Here is a 26,994-nt window from a genome sequence, read left to right as displayed (position 1 = left end):
TTAACACACAAATTAATAAGAATCAACCAGTGTGGAGGTTTCCTCACGATGTTCTCCTTCACCGGAAGCAAGTGGTGGACGATGAAAACTACTATACATGAGTCAGATTGGTATACAAACTCATGTGGCACGAGTAGGATTCGAACCTGGGACCTTTCGATCCACAGGCGGGCGTCTTAACCATTACACCACCTCTGCTTCAAGAGCATTATTCAAGTGAAAATAAGAGATACACGGCTAGTTACAAAACCAAAAAATACAGTGTACAGTCGACCACAAGTCAAGTCAGTTATCCTGCATGGCTCTATGCGGTGGTGATAAAGGTGAGTTTGCAATGAATTCGCGTAGCTTGACATGCGGTCGACTGTACAAAACACGATACGTTTTTTAAAATTAAACGTCACGTAAAATAAAATGAGGGTATTAAATAGAATCAATATAAGAATCATTTATTCAGAAATTAGACCTTCACAGGCACTTTTTCTCGTCAATTTTTATATTTATAGTTATTGTGAGAAATAACTATAAATATAAAAATTGACGAGAAAGAGCTACAAACTACTATTCATTTTACACATTGAAATCGTGGATCATTGATATCAACAATAATAAATCAATAAAAAAAGAACTGTACAGTCGACCGCATTTCAAGTTGAGCACCGAATTGTGCATGTCCTGTAATAAAGGTGAGTTTGCAATGAATTCGGGCAGCTCGACTGTACAAAAGGCATACAAAATTCGGACTAGTTCGCTGAAAAATGCTACACGCCAGGAGTAATATTTTGAAACGGGCGTGTAAACTCACCTGTAATAGATGCACGTGACCCGTGACTAGGTTCCTAGGGTCCTGTGCGTCTTTGAACCTAAACTCCATGGCCATAAGGTCTTTTTGTTCCTCCCACACCCACCTCTGTGGCCCCTCCTTGCGTAACATTGCTATGTACTGTAAATAAAATATTAAGTTAATCCCAACTAATATTGTAAAGGCGAAAGTAAGTTTGTTTGTTACCTCTTCGCGCGTTATCTACTGAACCAATCGTCGTGAAATTTCGCATATATTTATTTAAGAGTACGGAGAATGACATGGGGTATTTTTCATCCCGAAAAATACTACTGTTCACGTGGGATTTGCGAAAAACCTGTTTCCTTTTACAGGTGGCGCTGAATGCCAATAAAACAAACTTTGCACAATAAAACACTAGATGGCGCTGTGTGTATTTTAAATGCGCTATGGATATTTTATTTCAACTATCCCAATACCATTTTAATATGAAGAAAAATTGTTCCCGAGGGCATTTACGCGGGCGAAGCCGCTATTAAATAATACTTCGATAAAAATTATAACACACGATAAATTGCCATACATTCATTCTTCTTCAACACTATCTATACTATAAAGAGGTAAGCTTTGCGAGTTTGTATGTTTTGAGGCGGATAATCTCCGAAACTAGCGAACCGATTTCAAAAATTCTTTCACCATTAGAAAGGTACATTATCCAAGATTGCTATAGGCTATATTTTATCTCAAAATTCCCGCGGGAGCGAAGTCCCGGGCAACATCTAGTTGAGCGCTAAATACATTTGAACTTATTCTGAGACAGCCACGTTAGCTTGTAACGCAGCTACGCTTTGTTTGGAATCTCTTTCGATGCATTTCGCCTGCGCTGGCACATTTGGATCTACTGTCATAAATTTTAAAATTCTAAATCCGCTCGAACACTTTGACGCGAAAACATTACGATCAAGCTAGCGAGGCAAGAGGGTGGCCGTGATAAATTTGTAAACATTAAATAAAAATTAATAAAAACAGACCCAATAAGGGTCTAACCTTAAGTTTTACAATAAACTTACTTTGCTACCTACTGCCTAGTGCCTATTTAATATAACCCATGATAAAAAACCCCGACAAGCTATTGACCCAAGCTATTGACCAGTGAAAGAGAGAAAGAAAGAGAGAGAGAGAGAGAGAGAACATTTATTTGCCAAAAACATGAGTACAAATAGACAAATTGATGTCAAAATGAATTAAACCTACATGTTTTACCGAATATAGGTATGCAAATATAAATAAATAAAGAGGAGCATGCTATCCACTACAAATACAAAACAAAAAAAGAATTATAATGTATACTAGCCCTAAATTCTATCCGAGTCTATCATTAAAGTAATCATTTAAAGTATAATAACATTTATCAGTTAATAAAGACATGAGGTGCTTTTTGAACTGACCTGAAACACCAAAGTGATAATGTCATCAATGTGCTCCACCCCGTCCTCAGTGAGGTCCACTTGCACTCCGAAGAAGCCGAAACCTCTGGCTCCAATCCGAGTGCCCCCCACTAGACTGTTCGGGACATAGATAATATTCACACACAAAGTTACTGGTGTCTAACGCATAACCTTCCAAAGGCGCATAAGGTACATAGAGACTAACATATTTTGTTCCACGACTTTTGTCTGAACGTAATAAACACAAAATTTTCCTTTTTTTTTTAGTTTTAATGTCGTTTCTATAAAACGTTAACTCTATGTTAGATTCCGATACATAACGCTACTGTACTGCCTCGTGTTGCTCGGCTATTGCATACAGTGAACATTTGTGGAATCGCAAATTAGATTGTATTGTAAAAAAAAACCACCCGAAAAGTCGTAGACAAAAAGTTGCTTGTTTTGATGTACCCGATTAGTCTTTAGGAGGTTTTGCGTTTGACACCAGTAACCCTGAATAAATTAGAAAATACACTTAATTGTTCGCGCGAGCGAAGCGAGCGTGGTCTACAAATCAACTTGGGGCAAAAATACATTTTTTGTATGTATGTTTGTAACGCGATAACTGTCGAACCATTGGTTTGATTTTGAAGTATGAAGGATCTATCGATAGAATTTTGAAGCTCGTAGTCGGCCAGCAAAATAGGTTGTCGTTTTTGAAATATTCACAATTTCGTCAAAATTTATTGTGTTCGCGAGGTCTTAGTTCACGGCGAACAACTAGTATTGTAAATGCGAAAGTAAATTTGTTTGTTACCTCTTCACGCTCTATCTACTCGACCAATCTTCATGAAATTTTGCACACATGTAGTTTAAAGTGTGGAGAAGGACATAGGATACCTTTCATCTCGGGAAAATAACTGTTCCCGCGGGAAAGTAACGCGGGCGAAAACTATTTTTATATACAACACAAACCTGTTACACCAGCCCCTCGCCTTTAACTCTGACAGCAAGCTTCCAGCGCCCTCGTGTCCCAACAGATTAGACAGATAATGTCCCGGCTGTAAACAAAATTAATTATTTATATAAATCAATTAATTTCTGTAAAACAGGTACATTAAATAATACATATATAAAGCCTAAATAATAAAAAGCTATGTTTGCGCCTCAGAGCTTCGCTCTCGTGGGAATTTCGGGATAAAAAGTACCTTATGTGTTATTCCAGGTTATATTATATCCATGTACTAGTAGTAGAGTACCAAACACATACTTAACTTTCAATAATAATTACTTGCGCATTTACGAGTATTGTATTATCTAGTTTTATTAATGAAATCAAAATATGTATATATAATGAAAATGTCTCTTTCGAAATATGACCTTTTCGTAAAATGTCACTTTTACAAAAGGACTTTCTTCGCTAAATGTCTCTCTTCGCAAAATTACCTTTTCACAAAATGTCTCATTCGGAAAATTACTCTGGCGGAAAATGTATCTTTCAAATATGTCTTTTTCGCTTAATGACACTTTCGCAAAATGACCCTTTCACAAAATATCTCATTCGCAAAATATCTCTCAACGCAATACGTCCCATTTCGCAAAATGTCTCATCTTTAAAGCGTCCCAACCTTCGACTCGCTTCGCAAAATCACTCTTTATGGCAAATTACTTTTTCGCAAAGTATCATTTTTAGCAAAATTAGTCTCAAAATATATCTTACGCACAATGTCTCTTTTTGCAAAATGACTCTTTACGCAAAATGACTCTTTCGGAAAATGTATCTTTCATAAATATTTTTTTCGCAAAATGACACTTTCGCAAAATGTCTCATCATCAAAAACCGTCCATAACCGCCGTACCAACAACGCGCCAGCAACTCACCCCGCTCTTATAATGCTGACGGGTGTCGGGCACCGGGAAGTCTATGGACAGAGACCTGAGGTCCTTCACCGGGAGACAGTAGGCCTTCTTGCGGCGCAGGGGCGGGGGGAACGGGTGCTGCGGCCACGCGGGGGCGCTCACTGAGCGGTCCTCCACCGCGGAGAACAGTGGTACTACAATGTTCTCCAATTCGTCTAGGGATTCTAGTGGGAGAAGTGTTCAAAGCAAGGCATTACAAATCGTAAATTAATTGTGTTTCTCCGAGCGTTTCAACCGTTGCGCCCGCGCTGTCGTTGCAATAATGCAAATTTTAAAAAAAACAAGTCAAGAATTAGTTTTTCCATCGTGACTTTAATATAATTAATCCTACATGTTGCATAAAATATATTGTCTATAGCAATCTTGGATAATGTACCTTTCTAATGGTAAAAGAATTTTTGAAATCGGTTCGGTAGTTTCGTAGATTAGCCAAATTTAAAAGGTGTTTAGGATATGCAAATTGAATTTTTAAGTTCGTGGGGCATCAAAATCGGTTCAGTTTCGTTTTAGAAATAATCACGATTTTGTAAAGTCTAAGTTCGCGAACAACTAGTATAGATTGATTTTAGGAAATTCTTTCATTCCTCAAGAAATGTTGATGGATCGTAATAACAGCGCGGCCGCAGCGGTCGAAACCCTCTGAGAACCACCCATTAATATATCACACAGCCATCTTGGTTTGTTTTAACGACCTCTGTAGCTTAACGGTAATCACGCCGGACTGCTACACTGGAGGTCCCGGGTTCGATTCCCAGTCAGCTCAACATGGAAAATGATCTTTTTCTGATTGGCCCGGGTCTTGGATGTTTATCTATATACGAATATGTTATAAAATATAGTATCGTTGAGTTAGTATCCCATAACACAGGTTTCGAATTTATTTTGGGGCTAGCTCAATCTGTGTAATTTGTCCGTAAATATATATATTTTTATTTAACTTCACCTATTGGACATTTGAGCAGTTAAGACAATTCTAACGATATATTATACCTTAAAATCGGTCTAGTCGTTTGTATGAAACGAGGTAATAAAGCATATCACAGTCTGCCAAGAAAGTTAAGAAAATTGATTTTAAACGAACTTCATTTTTCTGTCATTGCAATACCAAATAGAACGGTACAGATTGATTGATAAACACACAGTATTGCCAGCCGACAGGAGACAGCGTCCACATTTTAATCACTTTATTGATAGACTGTACATAAATACACAACACACCTTTTATTTGCAATCAGGTGAAAATTCCTAATTCATTATAAAGTTTGCCTATTACGATTGGTTGGAATCAATATGTAGTAGATGCCTTTAGGCGACTTGAATAAAATCTGACATCAATGTTAGCAATAATACACTCGATAAGAAGAATTGTTCGAATGAATGAATGATTTTAAAGAATAAAGGAATGTTTGATCGTGAGCTGATTGAATGGTTTAAAATAATAAATACAGTTAGAAAAATCTTTCCTTTCGGGTGTGTTTACAGCTAAAACTGGTGTCAGATTTTATTCAAGTGACCTAAAGGCATCTGACATGATTAGACTACCTTACCGCGTCCAGTGACAAGTAACCCCATACGCACTAGTGAACTTAATTAGTCAACCAGAGTACAGGTTTCCTCACGATGTTTTCCTTCACAGGAAGCAAGTGAAAACGAATGGTTCAAATGAATGAATGATTCGAATGAATGAACGAATGACTCCCACCTTTGCCGAGCACGACGAGGGTCATGATGTTAGAAGAATACCATTTCTGGTGGAACTCTAAAAGCGCCTTTCTCACGTCTATACCTTTTGACTTTGGTATAGTGTCCAATGTTTCCCTGTTGCCTGCAATAAATAATACCTTTATATATTTTTTCTTTTTTACAATATCTATGGCTAGACTAGGTATTACCGATAAAAAATTATACATAAATTTATATTTTTTTTAAATGGTAACCCCTTCTGGCATGATAGGGACCAACGCTGTTCGAATGAGTTTTGTTGTAACTAAAACTGTCCTATAGCGTAAAATATGCACACAGTTATAGCGATATACTCATACGCCTATTTAAACTACGATTTTTATTCATACAAATCAGTCGCAATACAAACTTGCACATAACCACACTTGTTTTGAACCCTAACACCATCACCAAGTTTCTTTCGGCATTTCTTCTCAGCAGTGGTCGTTCCGAAATGCTAGTAGTTTGTAGCTTTGGTAAATATAATTTAATTTAGAATATAAAGTGAAAAAGTGCCTGTGATGGCCTAATTTCTGAACAAATGATTTGATTTTTTGTGTACATTGCACACCGAGAAATGAAAGTCAACAATTCCAAATATGTTGAAGCCCGAGACGACAGTCGAGGGCCGCGAACACACTAGTTGTGAATCGTACTTCATTTCGAGTGCTTTTTGTATACACACCTGCCTATTAACATAGTACACTTTATCCCAGAAGAAATTTAAAAAATACTAGACAAAAAAAAAGTCTTAACTTTTTTTCAATGACTTTTTCTTTCTAAAACTACAAAAAAAAAGAAAAAATATTTTTTTTTTTAAAGTCACCTTGTTGAGCTGGTCTAGCCGCTGTGTGTCCGACGCCGAAACCTTGAAGTGTATTTGATACATACACGTCTTTATACCTTACGGGGTAGACGGAGCCGAGACTCGTGAGCTTTTAGCTGCATAATGAGCTCATTGTACTATACATACTAAATTTATTTCTTTACTAAACAGTTTCAAAACTCAAGGAAATATAAAAAAATCACTACAAAAATAATATCTCTTCTTTTCGTAGTGTGAAACAAGTGAGTGTTATAGAAAAAGAGACGAATACAAAATCTTTTTTTGGAAAAAAAGATTTTGTTTTGTTTAACAGTACGAAAAAAAATGTTTTTCGTACTTTTAGACAAGCGTGTTACCTTAGTGTTCAATTTTTTTCCCTATGTCACTTTTAAGACTAATTACAAAAAAAAAATAAAAAAAAACAAAAAAACATATTTTTCCTACTTTTAGACAAGTGCGTTGCCGTAGTGTTAACGTTTTTTTCCACTAAACGTCACTTCTAACACGAAATAAAAAAAAAAAAAACAAAAATATATTTTTTTAAACTTTTTTTTTTCAAAACTGACCAGTTCCAAACTTGTGATAAGGATGTTTGGCGTCGGCACAGCTCTTGTTGAGCTGGTCAAGCCGCCACGTGTCCGAGGCGGCATTCTTCGAGTGTTCAGAGTCCACCGCGCTCAGTTCGCGGCCCGTCGCCGACTCCGTGAACAGCGGCGCTATGAAGAACTGTGCGAATCTACATACGGACAGACAAATCGGCTGCTTGGTAAAAAAAAATATTACGACAATTTTTATGCTTCCAATCGAAAACGCACTGTCTGCGCGGTCTAGGCTTGTCAGCTTTCTATAGTGAGTCGACCGTAGCGCCATCTATCCGCAGAGTCGTGGATCACTTGTGTGGCTTGTTATTCATTGCATTTGGTCGGCTTTTTATATCTGTGGCGTGGTAGATGTCGCCACACAGGCTTAGCCTCTAATTTACAATAGTGTTTACTATGATCAAAATCATATTTTACTTATAACTAGCCACGCCACGGGGCATCGCTCCCGTGGGAATTTCGGGACAAAAAGTACCCTATGTATGTTATTCGAGATTATATTCTACCCGTGTACCAAATTTCATAACAATCCGCCCAGTAGATTTCGCGTGAAAGAGTAACAAACATACATACATCCGCACAAAATTTCGCATTTATAATATTAATAGAAATATTGTCAACTACCTTTTGTCTGTGGCCTCTCCCGCATGATATCCCAAGGAAGCAATTATTTTTGCGGTACCCTATGTCCTTCTCCATACTTCAAACTACATGTATGCAAAATTTCAAGAAGATCGGTTGAGCAGATAGAGCGTGAAGACGAAACAAACAAACAAACTTACTTTCGCATTTATAATATTAGTAGGTATGTAGTTATAAAAACTTACATATATACTTATATACACAACGATAAATATTAAATGCGCACACACTTTTTTTTATTTTCCAGACTGTTTTAATATACAATTATGCGACGCGGAAGTTTAAAAGTATTTAAAAACTTACATGTCTAAGGCCCCTTCCATATGCGCTGGCAAAACGTCAAAATAATACATAGTGTGGTCTGACGACGTGGACGCGTTTGACGTCCCACCGTGTTCAGAGAGAAATTTGTTGTATTCGTTCTCCTGAAAAAAAAAACATTGTTAATACGAGGCGAGATTTTGGCCCGACGCAGAGTGGAACGCGATAATGAAGCCGAGTATGTATGTAACGTTTTTCAACACATTTTTAGTGGTAAGCCAACGGATGAAGACCAACACTGCTTAAAGGACTTTGGGGCGTGTGGTTCCGCCCTAGAATAGGTGGTCCTATTATATCTTCCCATGGATGTCGTACGAGGCGACTAATAGACACAGCCATGGCAGCTGATATGCAACAATAAGGTGCCTAAAGAGGGTTGACGTAAGGTAGGCGGCCGGTCGTAAAATCACAGCCGAATCTTCAAAATTGTAAGATTTGTTTTTTGAGACTTCGCGGCCTCACAGTCACAGATGCAGAGAGAGAGAGATGCAAATGTTGAACATTATATAGGAAGAAGCGGGATTTTAGCACGATGCGGAGTAGAGCGCGATAATGAACCAATGAACGCGCGAGTCATAATGAAAAATAAACCATAAAACAGATCAAAACATGACATTTTAAGGGCCGATTAAGAGTAAAAAGACTTACTTCTGGGTACTTTTTGGTGCCCATAAAAAGCATGTGCTCACAAAAATGGGCGAGGCCTGGCAGTTCGTCAGGGTCGCTGAGGTAACCTGCCAAATAATTAAAAAAAATATATATGTGGACTGATCACCCAAATAGAGTTAGCCCCAAAATCAGATAATGGACAAATCAGACAGATAGAGCTAGCCCCAAAGTCAGATAATGGACAAATCGGACAGATAGAGCTAGCCCCAAAGTCAGATAATGGACAAATCAGAGCTAGCCCCAAAGTCAGATAATGGACAAATCAGACAGATAGAGCTAGCCCCAAAGTCAGATAATGGACAAATCAGAGCTAGCCCCAAAGTCAGATAATGGACAAATCAGACAGATAGAGCTAGCCCCAAAGTCAGATAATGGACAAATCAGACAGATAGAGCTAGCCCCAAAGTCAGATAATGGACAAATCAGACAGAGCTAGCCCCAAAGTCAGATAATGGACAAATCAGACAGATAGAGCTAGCCCCAAAGTCAGTTTGAGATTTGTGTTATGCGATATGAGTTAGAATCCCATACTATAATTTAAACTATATACATATTGGTTACATAGTGGTTTCTTGGTCAGGTCATGGAGGAAAATGATCTTTTCAAATTGACCTTAGTCTTGTATATCTTAATTGGTGGTTCGCAGAGCGTTTCAACTGTCTTTACAATCCGACAAATTAAAAACATATAATACATAGACAAATACATTTTCTTGATGAAGGAATCATTTCCAAAATTAATCATTCATAAAATTGACATTACTACATTACATAGTAATTAATGTAAAGTCATATAGTAAAACTCATTTTTGACATTGTTAAAATTTGAATAATTGTAATGACAGCGCGAGGGCAGCGGTCGAAACGCTCTGCGAACCACCAATTAAAACATGCAAGACCATTGTCAATCAGAAAAAGATCATTTTCCTCCATGACCTGACCAAGAAACCACTATGTAACCGTGAATCCATCCAGTAATTCTTGCGTGATTCGTGTGAACACTGACTGACAGAAAAAAAAATTCGTTTTTGTTAGTCCCATAAAGACCTCTAATTTTTTAAATATTAAATTACATATTAATATTAAACTATGTCTGTAGATAGTTATTAACTTAATTTTGTTTAATATCTTCTATCTACAGACATAGTTTACCTACAGTTTTATTATATATGTATATATTATTTTATAAAATTCTGATTCAATTCAATACATTTCTCAATACAATTCTATCTGTATTGTAAATGTAAATATAATTTAAACTCCTTGACCTTGGCAAATAGAATATCCCCTTAATATTAAGACGAATGTGATACTTGCCTACGCTGACGTCAAGCGCAGCCGCGGATTTGTCAGTAGTGGGATCACTGACCAGTAGAACTTTTAAGCGATTTGACAGTTCTAGACCTCTGAAAAAATAAAATATCTATTTAAATCTATTCAAATTTACTCAAAACCATAGACCTACTCAAAACCATAGACCGAACAATTAGACCAAATTATCTACTCAAAACCATAGACCAAATTATCTACTCAAAACCATAGACCGAACAACGAATGTCAAACCGAGTGAGCAACACCGCACTTTGCCTTGTTTGTTAGTGTAGTATAAAAAAAAATTAACTAACCTATATTCCCTTTTATCAACTTGTGACTTGACGATATTGTCCACCCGCCTCAGCACTCCGCCCGGGGCGCCCCCGGGGCCCGAGTGCCCCGGGGAGTGCCGCGGCGCGCACTGCGGTGACGTCATGTTGGAATGGTAGCGACGCTGGTAGTGAAATTGGCTGGGAATCAATGGTACATAAATTATACAAATAAATAAAAAAAATATATGAAATCACACTTACTGAGTTAGACCCAAAGTTTCCGACAGTATCAGTATTTTTCCACATTTTTGTTCTTCTATAATCTTTTTGTGTCTACTTTCAAACCACTCATCAGACTTTGATGCAGTTTTCGCTGTCGAAACTTCCTTAAAATCTCAACTAAGACAAGTATCTTTTGACTACCCTAATTTATGAATAATAATCTTAATTGGGGGTAGTGTAAAATTTTAGCAAAATTACATTTTTAAGATTTTCATAAGGTTTATTATCAAGGATGGTGGTCAATATGCTTGAAAATTCAACAAACACTCCATTTTGATGTGATTCTTTCAAATGCACACAACTTTCGTATTATATAATTTATGTCGAGATAACTTGTATAGGTTTGATAAAAGTTTTACCATATAGTACCTATTAAAAGTGCTTAGTCATTGTGTAGGTACATATAATAATTTCATTATGTACATGAACCATACCAATGATTCATGCACTGACTGGAATATGATTTTATTATATTATTGTACTGTAATTTATTATCTATTTGTATATTTATTGCTTGGAATAAACGAATTATGTCTCTCCCTCTGTTGGAATTCATGTCACTGTTAGTTTGAGAGGCTTGCGTGGATCAAACTCGTAGATTATTATTATGTGTTCTGTGTTATGTGTTCCAATTTTTCTTTTAACTTCCAATTGAATTTGATTTAGGTAATGTATTTATAGCAAATCCTGCTGAGCTAACGCTTAAGATCCAATCACAGTGTTAGAAATATTATATAGACGATGTAAATACCTATCATTAGTATTATATTAATTTGAAATAGGAAAACAAGATGTTTGTTAAGTTGACATACCTAACAAAAATAAATACGATTACTGAAGGAAACAGCGAATGTAGATTAAATACCTACTTACAATATAATTTTTTTATCGATTTTAATCATGAAATAATGTAAATAAAGGTAATTTGCATGATTGAATAATGATGTACGAAAAACTAACCTATTTATGTTAGCTCTGTAGGGTATTGTTGGTGAAAAGCTGTGGATTCCAATGAAAAGTAACCTTCGCGATGCCAGCTTGGTAACTTAATCTTACAACTAAATTAAAATTACTGAATTTACAATATAATTTCGAAGGGGGACAAGTTGACATGAAATTACTTGGATGACAGTCATATGACATTACTTTTTTTTAAAGGTGACACTTATTTTTTTAAATCTATGAATAATATATTGGCTAGGTAGGTACTACACTGTTGACCGACTTAACAAAAGAAGGGTTTTCCATCTAATGTTAATTACCTATTTTAAAAATGGACGGAAACAGAAGTGAATTGTGGTAATGCATAGACCGAGAGCCCGTGAGGACCAAGCATCCAATATAGGCAATGTTGTGGCTACAGGGTTAAATATAGGTAGGTCTAGTAAAAGTCAGAATTTTCAAGTGAAAGTTCTGATATAGAGTCGTCGTTACGTTGTTTGTTTGTTACCTCTTCACGCTCTCATTTTCAATCAATCTTCTTGAAATTTTGCATACATCTAGTTTGAAGCACGGAGAAGGACATAGGTTATCTTTCATACCGGAAAAATGACTGTTCCCGCGGGAAATTGACGCGGGCGAAGTTGCGGACAAAAAGCTAGTTATCCACTTAAATATTATTGTCCTTCGTTATGATATTAAAACTAACACTTTGCATTAAACGCTTCAAAGATTTTCGAATGATTGTTGTTTGCCCGATTATTTTTCGATCTGGTGCGCTACTAAAACCCCGTGTTTAACTAAAAAAAATCACATTTTACCCCATTAATTACATTTTAGCTATATTGATACATAGTATTACGATATAATGTAGTAATTACACAGATTGATATATTTTTTTTTTTTTTTTTAATGAGGACAAACCACACATATTGAGCTAGCCCCAAAGTAAGTTCGAGACTTGTGTTATGGGATACTAACTCAACGATACTATATTTTATAATAAATACATATATAGATAAACATCCAAGACCCGGGCCAATCAGAAAAAGATCGTTTTCCATCATGACCCGACCGGGGATCGAACCCGGGACCTCTCGGTTCAGTGGCAAGAACTTTACCACTGCGCCACCGAGGTCGTCAAGATATATAGATATTACTAGCTCAATATGTGTACCTATTTGTCCTAATATATGTATTTATAATATATTTTTTATATTTATATTTAAAATCAAAATCAAATCATTAATTCAGAAATTAGGCCTTCACAGGCACTTTTTCACGTCATATTCTAAATTATATTTACCAAAGCTATAAACTACTAACATTTCGGAACGACCACTGCTGAGAAGAAATGCCGAAAGAAACTCAAACAGTGTTGGTCCCTATTATGCCAGAAGGGCTTACCATTTTTTAAATATAAATTTATGTATAATTTATTATCAGTAATATAATGTAAGTACACAATAAAGTACATGGCCAAAAGGTATACTGAAACATATTATGATTGTGATCTAGTGCTGATGAAAGGAAAAAATATATGTATAATTAACCAAACAAAAAAAAACTTTTAATAAAAGGTCGAGCTGACCATTTCCCACCGGCAGCAGCCATTTATATTTATATATTTATTTAATTGTAAGTATTCCTTGGAACGACGTGTTCGGTATTTTTATCAAATAATAGCGGGCCAACCCGGCTTTGCTCGAGTATAAACACATAACACCTAAACCTTCCTCAGAAATCACACTATATATTCGTAAAAACCACGTGAATATCCGTGCAGTACCTACTTTTTCAATTTATCGACAGACAGACAGATGCGACAGAGGACATTGTTTTGTAATAAGCGATCTCGCAACCAAAGCCAGGTAGTTAAATCTATACTATTATTATAAAGAGGTAAGCGTTTGTGACTTTGTGAGTTTGTATGTTTGAGGCGGGTCAGAAATTATCTCCCGAGATCTCCGAAATTACCGAACTAATTTCTAAAATTCTTTCACCATTAGAAAGGCATGTTATACAAGATTACCTATTCCATTAGATTAGGTAAAAAAAAATAAATTATTTTCACTGTATTTGTGATCTGGGGGCCAGGTCCCATAACTACGTTGCGGCTCCGTTGTGTTCCGTCGTTCCGTATACGTGAAGATAATGAAATTTTGTATATTATCTATTATTCTTCTGACATACAATTTTCTCAAATATTAATAAAAACAACCAATTTCAGACACAGCTTGTACAATAAACGTAACAATCAACAATGGGGCAATAGATCAAACAAAAACAGCTAATAGTACAGAAATTGCCATATTAAATAACAAGACATTTAGTAATATTGTTGCTAGAGACCTGAGAATGGAGAGTGGCGGGGTGTATACACTGTGATACTGAATCGGAACGACAACGGATACGTAAGTAGAAACTGGACACTATCAACTTTGTGCCAATATTGGTATTAAATTGAGAATTTGTTTATTATTAAAAGCTTTTATTTAACTTGCAATCGATGCACGTATGTTTGTTTGTTCGGGTGGAATCTTGCTACACAATATTGAAGCAGATATCTTCTACATCTAGAATTAGAGAAAGTTAAGAAACACTTAGATGAACTACATGGTGTTCCACAACTTATATATAGGTACCTATATAAATATCAGCTACGATAGGCACCATACACTCTTAGGTCAAGTATTTATCGCCATAATAAGAAGCCATAAGCCAACACTATTATGTTCCTGACAGCGCATATGCATTATATACAATCGTTACGAAAACGACTCATACCATAATCTTGGGCATTAGTGATTGCTGTTTATACTTACATCGTCCTAAGTGAGCGACAAGCGCGACATGGCGAAAATACGCTGTAACACATGCTATTTTTGTTAAAGAAGGCTTAATGCTCTAAAAATATAAATCAGAGATAATCTCGTTGCTATGACGATTGTTATAAAAAACACAACCGTCACTGTCCTTTCAAATTTTTCCTATGAATATTGTCTAAATTAAAACTCTTCTTATTCTTCCTTTGTTGATTATTCTCTTTCTTCCGTAGTTCTAAACTACGCTCTGCTACCATATTTAATAATTTTTTTATACTTTTTGACCATGTACTTTATTTATGTAAGTAGTATTAGAAAAATATACGTAAGAAATAATTGTAAACCCGTCTGGCATAATAGGGACTGGCAAATGAGTTTCTTTCGGCATTCCCTCTCAGCAGTGGTCGTTCAGAAATGCCAGTAGTTTGTAGCTTGTGAGAAATAACTTGTTAGGTGGTAGGGTAATCTCAGGGTAGGTTTGGAGTAGAAATAGGCAAAGGCAGACAGTTGTATAATAGTATAATTGATATGTAAAATACAGACCTGTGAACAATAAAAAAATACATAAACTATAGCACTAAATCACTGTAAAATTTAGAACACTTTTCCGAAACATATTAAAACACTTGCCCTTCAAGGGTCTATAAATAATTTAAGATATTACATATATACTTTATCATTATTACACCGTATTGTGGTACCTACGTGCCGATATCGTTATGGTAATGAATGAGTCAAAATGTGATTTCAAAATATCAAGTGGAACAATAATTTAAAATTTTGAATTTAGAATGAAAGAAATAAAAATCATGTCGGCGCGCACGCGATATGACTAAAGAGGTCATAATGCGTGGCGTTACAAACTATAAATATAAAAATTGACGAAAAAAAGTGCCTGTGAAGGTCTAATTAATTTCTGAATAAATGATTTGAATTTGAATTTGCAGTTTTTGAGAAAGCATTAGAATTTTAATTTAACTTAAATTTATGACATTATACTTAAATTATGTGAATTTGTCCATTTAGTTTTAATCATAGATTTAGAAGGGCCCCGCGCGGGCCCCCGAATTTAATATACTTACCAATAAGATATATTTGTCAATGACGTCCTTGGAGAAAAGGCTGCGGTGAAGTTTGTTGCGCCGCTTCTTCTTCACCTGCGCTTTGGAAGTCGGCAGTAGACTTAGTTTTAAATAAATTTTTGACGTCAATAAGTGATCAAGTAAAGAATTATGAATTTTGGCTGTGAAGGTCTAATTTCTGAATAAATGATTTAACTTTGACTTCGCCCTCTAATTTTCGCGTGTGTTCGGCTTCTTTCTCGGCTTTGACGCTCCGGAGCCGGTCCGCTTAAGAAATAACCTTGCTTCAAAGATTCGGCTGTTGCCTGATTTCATGCTTCTAGGTTAAAACGAAGTAGGTAGGTACATTTTTATGTTATTTGTACTTTATGTTATTTGTAAATCACAAAACATACTACACTAGATGTTGCCCGGGACTTGGCTCCCGTGGGAATTTTGAGAAAAAATATAACCTATAGCAATCATGGATAATGTACCTTTCGAATGGTGAAAGAATTTTTAAAATCTGTTCAATAGTTTCGGATATTTCCCGCCTCAAACATACAAACTCACAAATGCTTACCTACCTCTTACCTCTTCTATAGTACCTATACATAATGACATCTTTTATTCGCGTGAATAACAACAAGTTTAAAATTCGCAAACCAGAAACATATCGTATTTTTTATGTTATCGACTGCACACAGCAGGAGCAGAAAAGCTGTATTACCTACGAGTATAGGTTCTTACATTTCTATCAAGCGTGTTCCCGGTTTTTTCCACAGCTATAAAAACCACTTAACGGATTTTCATGCTGTTTTCACCAATAGATAGTGTGATTCCTGGGGAGGTTTAAGTGTTATTATGATTTTACCCGAGCCGGGACGAGCCGTTCGTAAATAAAGAGAAAATATTTGTTTCTTCGTTTCTAATGAATAAACTTAAAAATTATTGGGCCAATTGTGATGAAATTTTGTACAGAGCTAGACGAAACCTTCAAGAGTTTAAGCGAGCGAAGCCGGGGCTGCTAATGTAATATAAATTACGGATATCAGATATATCACGATCTTAAATAGAATATACATTTTGTGTGATGCCGCTGTCTGTTCTTTGGCAGCGGTGACCACTTACCATCAGGTGAGCACCTTGTTTACCGCTCTATTCCATAAAAAAGGCTACACGTAAAATTAAAAATAAACCAATGAAGATCTGATTAAATTTATTGCAAGTGTTAAATCCATTTGATGAAAGACAAAAAAGTACAATTTAATTATTAATTTAATAATTTTCAATTAAAATTCCTTTCCTTAATGGCTTATGCAGCTTTGAGTATTAAACCAACCGTAGTGGCCACTTAGATTTGACAATCCAACCACACGCGTTCCTCTTTGGCAAAGTAAAAGTCGTGCCGTGCCGTTTTTTATTATGCATGTGCAGCAAACTATATATAGCATGTGATTATGTAGTTAAGTACGTAGTTTTTTTTAAGCAAGTGGTCGGTACTATTTTTTTTATACGTTGCATGACTAAAAGGGATGCGATAACGGCCAATATATTTCCAATTTAAAGCGTTAACTCAACTCTTTACATAATAACGTTTGGGCTATCTTAGGATGTGACAGGGTGTTTCACTTGTTGGGCCACTCCAGTAGGATTAATACACATCACAAAGATTTTAATTTAGTTTTTTAACCACATTGAATTTTGACATTTTTATTCTTGTTTCCCGGCTGCCTCTATAGTTGGTTCAATACTCGTTTTCGCATTATTTTCTTCAGTTTAATACAACATTGCATATCTTTTATCTCGGCAAGAATAGTATATTTAAGCATTGATATATTCTCTCTAGATATATAATCACTGATAAAATCACCTGTCCGGACCACAATTGGAGTCCTGCCGAGGTGACGCCACCGTCGCAGAAAACAACAAGATGGCCTAACGTTGATTGATAGTTCCTCATAATGCGACACAGGACTATTTTCGCGCGGATCCAGTCCCCGAAATTGGTTGTGGTCAACAATCGAATAACTCGGTAAAAATATTTCTTATGCGCAAACAATTTTAAATTTCATTGATAGCCGTTTGGATTTATTGTGCCATTGCCAGAGCATGTAAGCAACAAACTATTACTTGTATTATTGTTATTGAGATTCCTCGATTATAAATGTGTCATCAAATTAAAAATAATTTTCTGTGTTAAATTTTGTATTTGTGACGTACAAAGTCGATTGAAGTTGTATGTTCATGCCCATAGCGCTCGATGCGGTCTCTAAATTCAAATTACATATTTTATCATAGACAAACTCCCTCCGTCAACATCTATATGTCAGATTTCTCGTCTACGGAATCCTCCCGACTGGATTCGTATTCATACTCGTCATATTTATCCTCATCCATAGACAAGATTGATGATTTTCTCACAAACTTCGGCTCGCTCATCGTCTGCCGTGGATCGCGCACATCGTCATCTGAAGTCAGTTGGACACGCTCCACTGTGACCTTGATATTATTGTTGAGTTGTTCTTTGCCTGTTAGACAAATAAATACAGATTTTTATTTATTTTATTTTATTACCGAATAAAAAACAGTTACAAAATAAAAACTTAATTAAAATATAAATTAAATATGTATGTGTAGATAAGTACCTAACCCACAACATTATTCACAGCCTAATTAAATTCTATATTAAACAAAAACTTGCCACTAGATGTCAACTGTGTGGTTAAAATTATATTATTTCAATTTTAAAGATAAGAGAGGCAGAAAGCAGGTAAGGAAAAGATAAAACACAGAATGGTTAAGGCGCTGACAATATACTCAGTCAGACAAGTAGATATATCTTACTAATCTTATAAAAGCGAAATTTTGTGAGGATTGTATAGTTTTCCTTAATATTCAGTAATAAAACACGGATTTAACCAATACACACACTGCCTTTATTGTCGTCCTCCATAGATTCCTATTCGATCTCTAAACATGACAGATAAACTGGATACACAACTCAATAGTTGAACATGTTCGGATACACGCAACTCTACAAGGATGTATGTTTGTTACTCTTTCACGCGAAATCTACTGGACGGATTGTTATGAAATTTGGTACACGGATAGAATATAACCTGGAATAACACATAGGGTACTTTGTATCCCGAAATTCCCACAGGAGCGAAGACCCCGCGGCGCAGGTTGTTAAATCTATTTTTATTTGCCAACAATTTAAAACGCCTTCACTATGGTGTACAAATACGCTGCAACGGGTAAAATAAAATACAAATAAGTACAAAATTTTACCGGGTAGACAGGCTTGGTCGCACGGGCATATGGACGATATATCGGGCGTAACGATGCGAATGTTCGCGAACGAATGATTCAACACGAACTTTCCCTTATCGCAACCGCACTTTCTCCCGCAATCGGACGTACGTTTCACAACCTCTTTCATGGAGTACCATCCTGTTGGAGTTTAATTTTTAATAGCTTAGTAAAATTCGGCGCGACAGAATGGCGGGAAAACACATTAACTTGAGAGTTCCGGTGCAGTAGTCTCTCTCAATCGACAAAACTTTCTAAATATTAAAAAAAAAATCAAACATATCAAACCATTTGCTTTGGAAGCACTCGTGCCATTGAGGGGCATATTCACGCCTTGTTTAAAATCCTTTCTGCTGTTTCTAATTTTCGCCATGGAACTGCGCCAAGCCTTCCTAATTGAAGATCTGAAACCTCGTTTTTCATCTTCTGGGGCGTAAAGAAGGTTACAAATACATTCGTTGGTTGGGCCCTGCCCTTCTGTCAAATGTTTAAGCGATTCCTCGTCCAACTTTCTCAGTTGTTTCTCGTTCATGGTTCGAGGTTAGCTGTCAATTTTGAGGTTATATAATTTTATCACTCTTTACACGTATTTTTGGTGGCAAATAGACTGTTTTGAAAAAAAAATAAAGGAATGCCTACAAATTTTGTAAACTATTAAATTTCGTTACGATATTTTTAACCGACTTCAAAATAAATTGAAGGTTAGTTTGCGATATTTTTAAAGTAGATGGTACCATTAAGTATGCCCTTTTAGTTAAACGAGATCATACCGTAGCTAATTAAAATATACTAAAACAACGTAGTTTTAATTAAAATGAAAAATTAATTACGCGGAACTCCTGCGGGATATGTATCTTTTTAGTTTCATATAAAAATACGTATTGACCATACCTAGAACGATATTCGCTTTATAAAAGGCTGTATAATATAAGGTCGTAAATTTGAGGTTATTCGACAATATTTTATAATATACATGTAACATTAACAAAGAATTATGGTTGAGAATGGTTTTTTGGGGTTTTAGGAATATTTGGTTATTTGGCGGGTTTGGTGCGGCGGCCATTTTGAAAAGACCTTCTTAAAAGTTTCATTCAAGTTACTGAAATAATAGAAAATGTGTATATTTTTTGGCAATTTTATGTACTTGGCTTAATTACTTGTACCATACTATTTTTTATTATTATTATTAATCTAGCAAAGCCATCCATTATCTGAAAGTAAAATGGAAATTTATTATAGATCCTAGTTTGTAACACTACAACTACATGAGTAACTACAAGATTTAGTTTTAAGGACATGATTTAGATTGGTATACAAACACATGTGGCACGAGTGGATTCGAGCTTAAAATGGGACGTTTCGATCACAGCCATCGGATTCCAACCTTACATACTATGTAAAGATGTCCCACTAACGCATCTGTATGAACGCGATACACTCAAAAACTGACCGACGTATTTATTATGGTTTTACCCGAGCCATGCCGGGACGGGCCGCCAGTATATCATGAAGTACGTCTTTGATTAAATTTGTATGAGTAATTAAATCTATCTTTTATGATAGTGCTCATCCTCCTGCACCACTAGAGACGATTGGGGCCAGTAACAAGTTGACTACTCACTAGTTCAATTCGACTAAAGAAGAAGGAGAATCATATAATTTATCTCTCACCAAACTTTGTGTCAATGAAGAAATCAAACAAGTTTTATAACCTTATGTAATCTGAAACGGTATGATTTAGATCAACATAATTTGTCCCGAATTTCTGTGGAGCCAAGCTCCGGCCGGATCAGTGTTTTTGAAAGTGACATAATACGTCACCAATATTGAAAAAAAAAACAAGCATTTTTTTTTCGTTTATGGTTTTACTGAAGACATGAAAGAAGCAAAACTAATTTTCTTCTTTTTTAAGAACAGGAGTATAAAGTATAAAATATATAAATGCAAATAATGAAACGCGTTAATCAAATGTCACTTTAATTGATCAATTTTATTATAATAAACATTTAGTATTTTTTGAATCTCAATGAAAGAATAATTAAAACGCTTTTTGACTTTAACTCCACACAACACACTTGTGATGTACCTATGTCACTTGTGCCCACTGTCATACAAGTCCTATTTACCTATACATATGTTTTTGTTTTTGACATATAGTAAAAAGTATCTGATTTGACTTAATCAAAGAGGTATTTTATAATACTGAAACTTTTACACAGGGTTACTGGTGTCTAACGCATAACCTTCCAAAGGCGCATAAGGTACATAGAGACTAACATCTTTTGTTCTACGACTTTTGTCTGAACGTAATAAATACAAAAAAAAAATTAATGTTAATGTCGTTTCTATAAAATGTTAACTCTATGTTCGATTCTGCTACATAACGCTACTGTACTGTCTCGCGTTGAGATGTTGAGAAGAAATGATCACATAGAGTTAAGAGATGTGTAGAATCGTACTTAAATTAGATGTTTTTTTTTATATGAAAAAAAAGCTACGAATCACGAAAAGTCGTAGAATAGGTTGCTCGTTTTGATTAACCTAAGTAGTCTTTAGGAGGTTTTGCGTTTGATACCAGCAACGCTGTATTATACTGGACTTACTGAATAGCAACTATCCAGACGATTTTTTTCATTTTATGACCACACTAGCAGCCAGTCCCGGCATCGCTCGGGTAAAACCATAATAAAACTTTCTCAGAAATACCCTGTATAGATAATTCGATTTAATTCAAAACAGGATTCGTACCATCAACAGTAACAACGTGAATTCAATGGTGTTTACCGCTCAGCTGGAATTATTCGTTATTTCTTTTCACCGTCAATTAACTACATTAAAGGTGAAAATTTGAAAAGATCCTGAAACACGGGTTTCATTATTTCTTTTTTGCATAGCATTTGCGATAAGTTTCAAGTAGATCAGTAAAGATTTTCGTTATTTTCCATACAAACTTTAACCCAATTGTTACCCCTTCAGGGGTCGAATTTTGAATATTTCTTTCTTATCTGAGCACTACGTAATAACCTAAAGCTACTGCCCAATTTTCGCGTTTATAGCTTGTATGGTTTAGGCTGGGCATTGATTAGTAAAAAACGCTTATTCTTTTATTCGTAGACCCTTATTATTAAAAACGCAAGAGAAAAAAATACTGTGATAATGACAATACTTTCAAGATATGCCAATCAATACATATAATAAATTAGTAGAAAAAAAACCCGTACATTGTACATAAAAACAAAATTAGTCATAGCAACTGAGAAAGAATTTGAAAAAAAAAGACTCTGTCAGTTTGTCTGTTTGTACACGCTAATCTTCGGAAATACTGGACAAATTTGAAACTTTTTATTGTTATATAGCTTTTGAAAATTATTTTGAAAACTGGAACACCAGATGGAGAACAATGATGGTACAGGAAATAACAAAGAAACGACGCCTTAACAAAAGTTGTTCAGTCTGATGAGCATTTCCTGTCGTTGTATAAAATTCGAAGATCTGGAACACCTGAAGAAGAGTCACATTGGTCCAGCTAAATACAAGAAATATATATATCGTTACGCTTTGTCTGTACAATTAAATTTCTCTCCTATAATTTTGTATCCTTACTAAAAATTGTACGGCCACGCGAACGAAGTCGCGGGCATCAGCTAGTATGTAATAAATTGAAGTTTTTATAGAAAATTGCAACTACTGAGAGGCAATCCAGCGGTGTCATTCACAGTGTAGCCGCAGTAATGAACTTTTAACATTTCAATACTTCGTCAGTGTTTAACCTTATATATAGTGTATTGAAGTAGGTAACAGACCTCTCGTTCTCGTATATTCCTGGTTTCATACTAGGCTGCGACGTCGAATGTTTTTTTTAACCCCCGACGCAAAAAGAGGGATGTTATAAGTTTGACCGCTAAGTATATCTGTTTGTCTGTGTACGTGGCATCGTAGCTCATGTACGTGTGAACCTATTTAGTCGCGATTTTTTTATATAATAGCTAATTTTTATGCGGTAGTTCTTAGATATGTTTGATCAAAATCGGTTCAGCCGTTTGAAAGTTATAGCGGAATGAATATTGAAAGTCGGGGGTCTTTTTAATTTGTCTAACAAATAAACTTGTTTATTCTTAACCCCCGAAGACAGAAAGATAGTTATAATTTTAACGCGTCAGTGTATCTGTAAGTCTGTATCATTATACCTGTGACGACATCTACATCCACGCCATATGAAGCCGACCAAACGTAACGAATAACAAGCCACGCAAGTGATCCACGACTCTACGGACAGATGGCGCTACGGTCGTCTCACTACCAGAAGCTAACAAGCCTAGACCGCGCAGACAGTGCGTTTTGGATTGGAAGCATATAAACATTAGTTTTCTCCCCATTTAATATTGGCAAAATTTATACAAAATAATAATATCTACTTATAATTTTTATTTACTTTATCCGTATGTATAATATATTTATATACTTTATATTTTAGGTTACACACTGATCCGTGTTTCATATATCATTATAAGTAACATATTATATTGACGTTGGCAAAATCATCGTTTTGGCGAACGATGGAGCCATAAATTAAAAAAAAAAACCTCCGACATGAGCCATATATTTGACAAATGAATGATTGATTGATCTGTTCATGGTATCGTAGCAGCCAGACGGCTAAACCGATTTCGACCTAGTTTTTTTGATTTGACAGATAATTTAATCGAGAGTATTCTTAGCTATGTTTGGACAATGTGCGTATAGCCGTTTGAATACCGTCAGCTCTGTTCTAGCGGATGAAATGGTGCCAGCAACATAGAACAGTTAATTTTCTATGACAAAAATAAAAGCTTGTGTCAAAAATGACCATTTTAAAAAAAACTTATTGTTCATAACGACTTTTAAACTTTCGCTTTGCATGCGAGGTCTACAAGTCAACTTGGGGCAAAAATACATTTTTTGTATGCATGTATGTTTGTTTGTAACGCGATAACTTTCAAACCATTGGTCTGATTTTGATGAAATTGAAAAGGTATGTAGGATCTGTCAATAGAATTTTTAAGTTCGTGGGGTATCAAAATCTATCGAATAGTTTTGGAAATATTCATAATTTTGTAAAAAGTCATCAAAAATGTATTGTGTTGGCGTGGACTAAGTTCGCGGCGAACAACTACTAAAGAACAGGTATTAAACGCGCACATACCTTTCCTATTTCCCGGACGTTTCGGAGCTTGGTACAAAGGTCCGTGGTCGCTGGGCGACCGACTCAGCAAGATACGTCGAAGACGACTGTCCGGCAGAATCTTCTTCTAACGCCTCAATACCGCCAATTACCGTCACAATACACACTGACAGTGTCCTTATTCCACACAATCGACTCGTATATATAGGACATTGAATGGTCCTATTCCAGGACGGAAGCACGCCTAATTTGTAAGTATTATTAAACGTGTAATTTTCCGAAATGAAATTTAACACGATACGAATCGAAATTAGGTTTTGGTTGAAACGCGACACGAGAATATGCCGAAGTTTTTTCTTTTAACATTTTTCGGATTCAATATTTCGTTTCTTTTTAAGTATTACGCAAAGATACCATAGACAAGTTAAAAACTTTTATATAACGGATAAGGATATCTGGAACAGGCAGATATAAAAAATTAAAAATCACTTCATTACACTACACTACACAATTAGTATTAAAATTCTTTAACATATTATAACAATTTATTTTTGTTTTAGAGATAAATTTGTAATAACAAAGTCACAAAGGAATGTCTCAGCTTGTGGAGATAACGCTGATTTTCAGACATATATATATATATACATATTTATAAGAGTGGAGCAAGTGAACCCTTAGCCTCGGTTAAAATCACAATTATAATAAACTTAAGTAATTATAATTAACCTAAATCTTCCATTGGTAACAATCACACTATCCATTGGTGAAATCCGTACAAAAATCCGTGCGGTAGTTTTAATGTTTATCGCGTTCATACAGATAGACGCGACGAGACTTCTTTATATAACGCTGCTTGGGGGGAATGCATTTACGCACTGAGTGTGTGACTCCCGGTCCAAGTGCCCGGACTACCCACTAAACCCCCCTGCGGCGTTTCCGCACATGCCGTTATTGGGGGCGCCATGGGATCGCGAACATTCTACCACGACGCCCCCCGGCGTTGCCTCGCGGCACCAACCAGCCGAGCCGCATGCCATCCAGTCTGGAAGCAGACCGGAGGCAGCGGCTCTCCTTCTTATTTCGGCCGCAGAGGATAGGGAGAGCGGCGCACCGCAATACCAACACTCCTCCTCCCCCGCGACCCCTACCACGGCTGTGAGAGTAGAGGGCTTAGCTCCCCTCTCTCGCAGTCACTGAGCCAAACGGCTCTCCGATCTGGGTTCCATTTAGCTTCACCGCGGTGTTCCAAATCGCGGTTACTGAGCCATCACGACAAGATGGGAACTCTTCTGGGGGGAAACCTAATACAACAATGACACAACTCGAAAATAGTTAACACTAATCTAGTATATCTCGGAAATAGCTAACACAAAATGACATGACAATCCTGAAATAGTTAATACAACATTAATATAACTGAAACAGCTAACAACACTATTACATAATTTGAAAATAGTTAATAGAGCAACTAATTTGAGAATCTCTTTTATGCGACGGTAAAAAATTAACGATAATGTTGGCAATATTCGTTGCGAAATGAATATAATTTTTATTTATAGTGTAATTTTCCGGTCGATCTATATAATTCACGATATTTCACTAATAATAAATTCGACAGTTTGTCCTGATCGATGTGATGTTATTTGTTACTATTTCACGCATAAACGTACAGCCAAATTGATAACCTTTTATAGATTGGTTGACTATATTATATTAAGTAAATATATTTCAATCTGAAGCAGTAAAATGTGAAGCAGTGGTGGTGTAATTGTTAAGACGCCCGCCTGTGAATCGAAAGGTCCCAGGTTCGTATCCTACTCGTGCCACACGAGTTTGTATACCAATCTGACTCATGTATAGTAGTTTTCATCGACCACCACTTGTTTCCGGTGAAGAGAACATCGTGAGGAAACCTGCACACTGGTTGATTCTTATTAACTTGTGTGTGAAATGGAGAAGGCAATGGAAAACCACTCCATTAATAATGCCTGGATATAGGTAGATTTAAGTTCTTCAATAGTCGTATTCCTTATGGCTGAGGGTCGTACTCATTACGTGGAATGAAACGTTAGTTCAATCAATAGTCAAGTTAATAATCAACCAGTGTTCAGGTTTCATACAAACTGAAACTATTCAAGGATCAGGATTCAGGAGTCAGTTTGGTATACAAACTCATGTGGCGAACATATGAGTATGATCATCAAGAGTCAAGAGTCTCACTATCTATCGTGAAAACCGTACAAAAATCCGTCCAGTAGTTTCAGAGTTTATCGCGTTCATACCGACAAACGCCAGATGGGGATATTCTTTTTATAACATACTAGATGTTGCCCGGGGCTTCGCTCCCGTGAGAATTTTGTGATAAAATATAGCCTATAGCAATCTTAGATAATATACCTATCAGATGGTGAAATAATTTTTGAAATCGGTTCGGTAGTTTCGGAGATTACCCGCCTCAAACATACAAACTTACAAACGCTTACCTCTTTATAATAATAGTATAAATAGTATAGAGAATGCCAGCTCCACTCTGTCGCCGAACACAATATGTCGACGCGAATGCGTAAATATTGCATAGTTGTATGAGTCCCTTTATTTACCGCAATGAAATACCAGCAATGTATATAATACACCAAAGCTTGGCGACTCAAACTGTTCGACTACTACAGTGTGGAGCCGACATAAGCGACTACGCTTCGAGTGCTACCACGAGCGACGTTTAGTTGTTTTTTTTGTTCCTTGTTTGCACGCTACGAGTAGTAGTAGAGCTTATGTATTCTACAAGTCTACGAATTCGTTGCTGAGCTCGTAGCCGTGTGTTCCTCAGAGCGTTTCGATCGCTGCGGCCGCGCTGTCATTGCGATCCGTCAATTTTCTTGAGCAAAGGTATCATTTCCAAAATAGTAGTTTTCATAGACC

At 36.1% G+C, this 26,994-nt stretch overlaps 2 protein-coding genes across 5 annotated transcripts in view; both read right to left on the bottom strand.

The window, feature by feature from the left end:
- The window catches only part of Ide (Insulin degrading metalloproteinase), a 29,805-nt gene extending 17,900 nt beyond the window's left edge, over positions 1–11,905 (bottom strand). The window contains exons 1-11 of the mRNA XM_053767288.1: positions 11,735–11,905; positions 10,532–10,690; positions 10,224–10,312; positions 8,887–8,972; positions 8,221–8,342; positions 7,243–7,412; positions 5,831–5,953; positions 4,090–4,292; positions 3,184–3,269; positions 2,230–2,344; positions 806–943 (exon numbers count right to left, since the gene is read on the bottom strand). Of these exons, the coding sequence (XP_053623263.1) occupies positions 806–943; positions 2,230–2,344; positions 3,184–3,269; positions 4,090–4,292; positions 5,831–5,953; positions 7,243–7,412; positions 8,221–8,342; positions 8,887–8,972; positions 10,224–10,312; positions 10,532–10,656 (1,257 nt within the window). The 5' untranslated portion in view covers positions 10,657–10,690; positions 11,735–11,905. The remainder of the gene's footprint in view (positions 1–805; positions 944–2,229; positions 2,345–3,183; positions 3,270–4,089; positions 4,293–5,830; positions 5,954–7,242; positions 7,413–8,220; positions 8,343–8,886; positions 8,973–10,223; positions 10,313–10,531; positions 10,691–11,734) is intronic.
- Positions 11,906–16,801: 4,896 nt separating this feature from the next.
- LOC128682601 (uncharacterized) lies at positions 16,802–20,735 on the bottom strand. Of its 4 annotated transcripts, none has more exons than XM_053767415.1 (4): positions 20,627–20,735; positions 19,203–20,125; positions 18,894–19,055; positions 16,802–18,130 (listed from the first exon to the last, which is right to left on the bottom strand). In XM_053767415.1, the coding sequence occupies exons 2-4, from the start codon at positions 19,444–19,446 to the stop codon at positions 17,922–17,924; spliced, it is 615 nt and encodes a 204-aa protein (XP_053623390.1). In that variant the 5' UTR covers positions 19,447–20,125; positions 20,627–20,735; the 3' UTR covers positions 16,802–17,921. The 4 variants fall into 4 exon arrangements, with proteins under 4 accessions (XP_053623390.1, XP_053623388.1, XP_053623391.1 ...); XM_053767413.1 differs by having other exon boundaries at positions 20,536–20,720; XM_053767416.1 differs by having other exon boundaries at positions 19,203–19,459; positions 20,536–20,720.
- Positions 20,736–26,994: the final 6,259 nt, after the last annotated feature.

Source organism: Plodia interpunctella, chromosome 30 (genome assembly GCF_027563975.2).
Source record: "Plodia interpunctella isolate USDA-ARS_2022_Savannah chromosome 30, ilPloInte3.2, whole genome shotgun sequence".
Taxonomy (NCBI): domain Eukaryota; kingdom Metazoa; phylum Arthropoda; class Insecta; order Lepidoptera; family Pyralidae; genus Plodia; species Plodia interpunctella.
The sequence above is the reverse complement of the archived record's forward strand: the minus strand, read 5'-3'. Positions and strand labels throughout refer to the sequence as shown.

Bases quoted from the DNA above. Each gene is read 5' to 3' on its own strand.
- LOC128682601 (XM_053767415.1), bottom strand. From the start codon at position 19,446: ATGAACGAGAAACAACTGAGAAAGTTGGACGAGGAATCGCTTAAACAT. The intron at 19,056-19,202 runs GTTTGATATGTT...AAACTCCAACAG, and splicing joins GAGTGCTTCCAAAGCAAATG to GATGGTACTCCATGAAAGAG. The intron at 18,131-18,893 runs GTAAAATTTTGT...TTTGTCTAACAG, and splicing joins CGACCAAGCCTGTCTACCCG to GCAAAGAACAACTCAACAAT.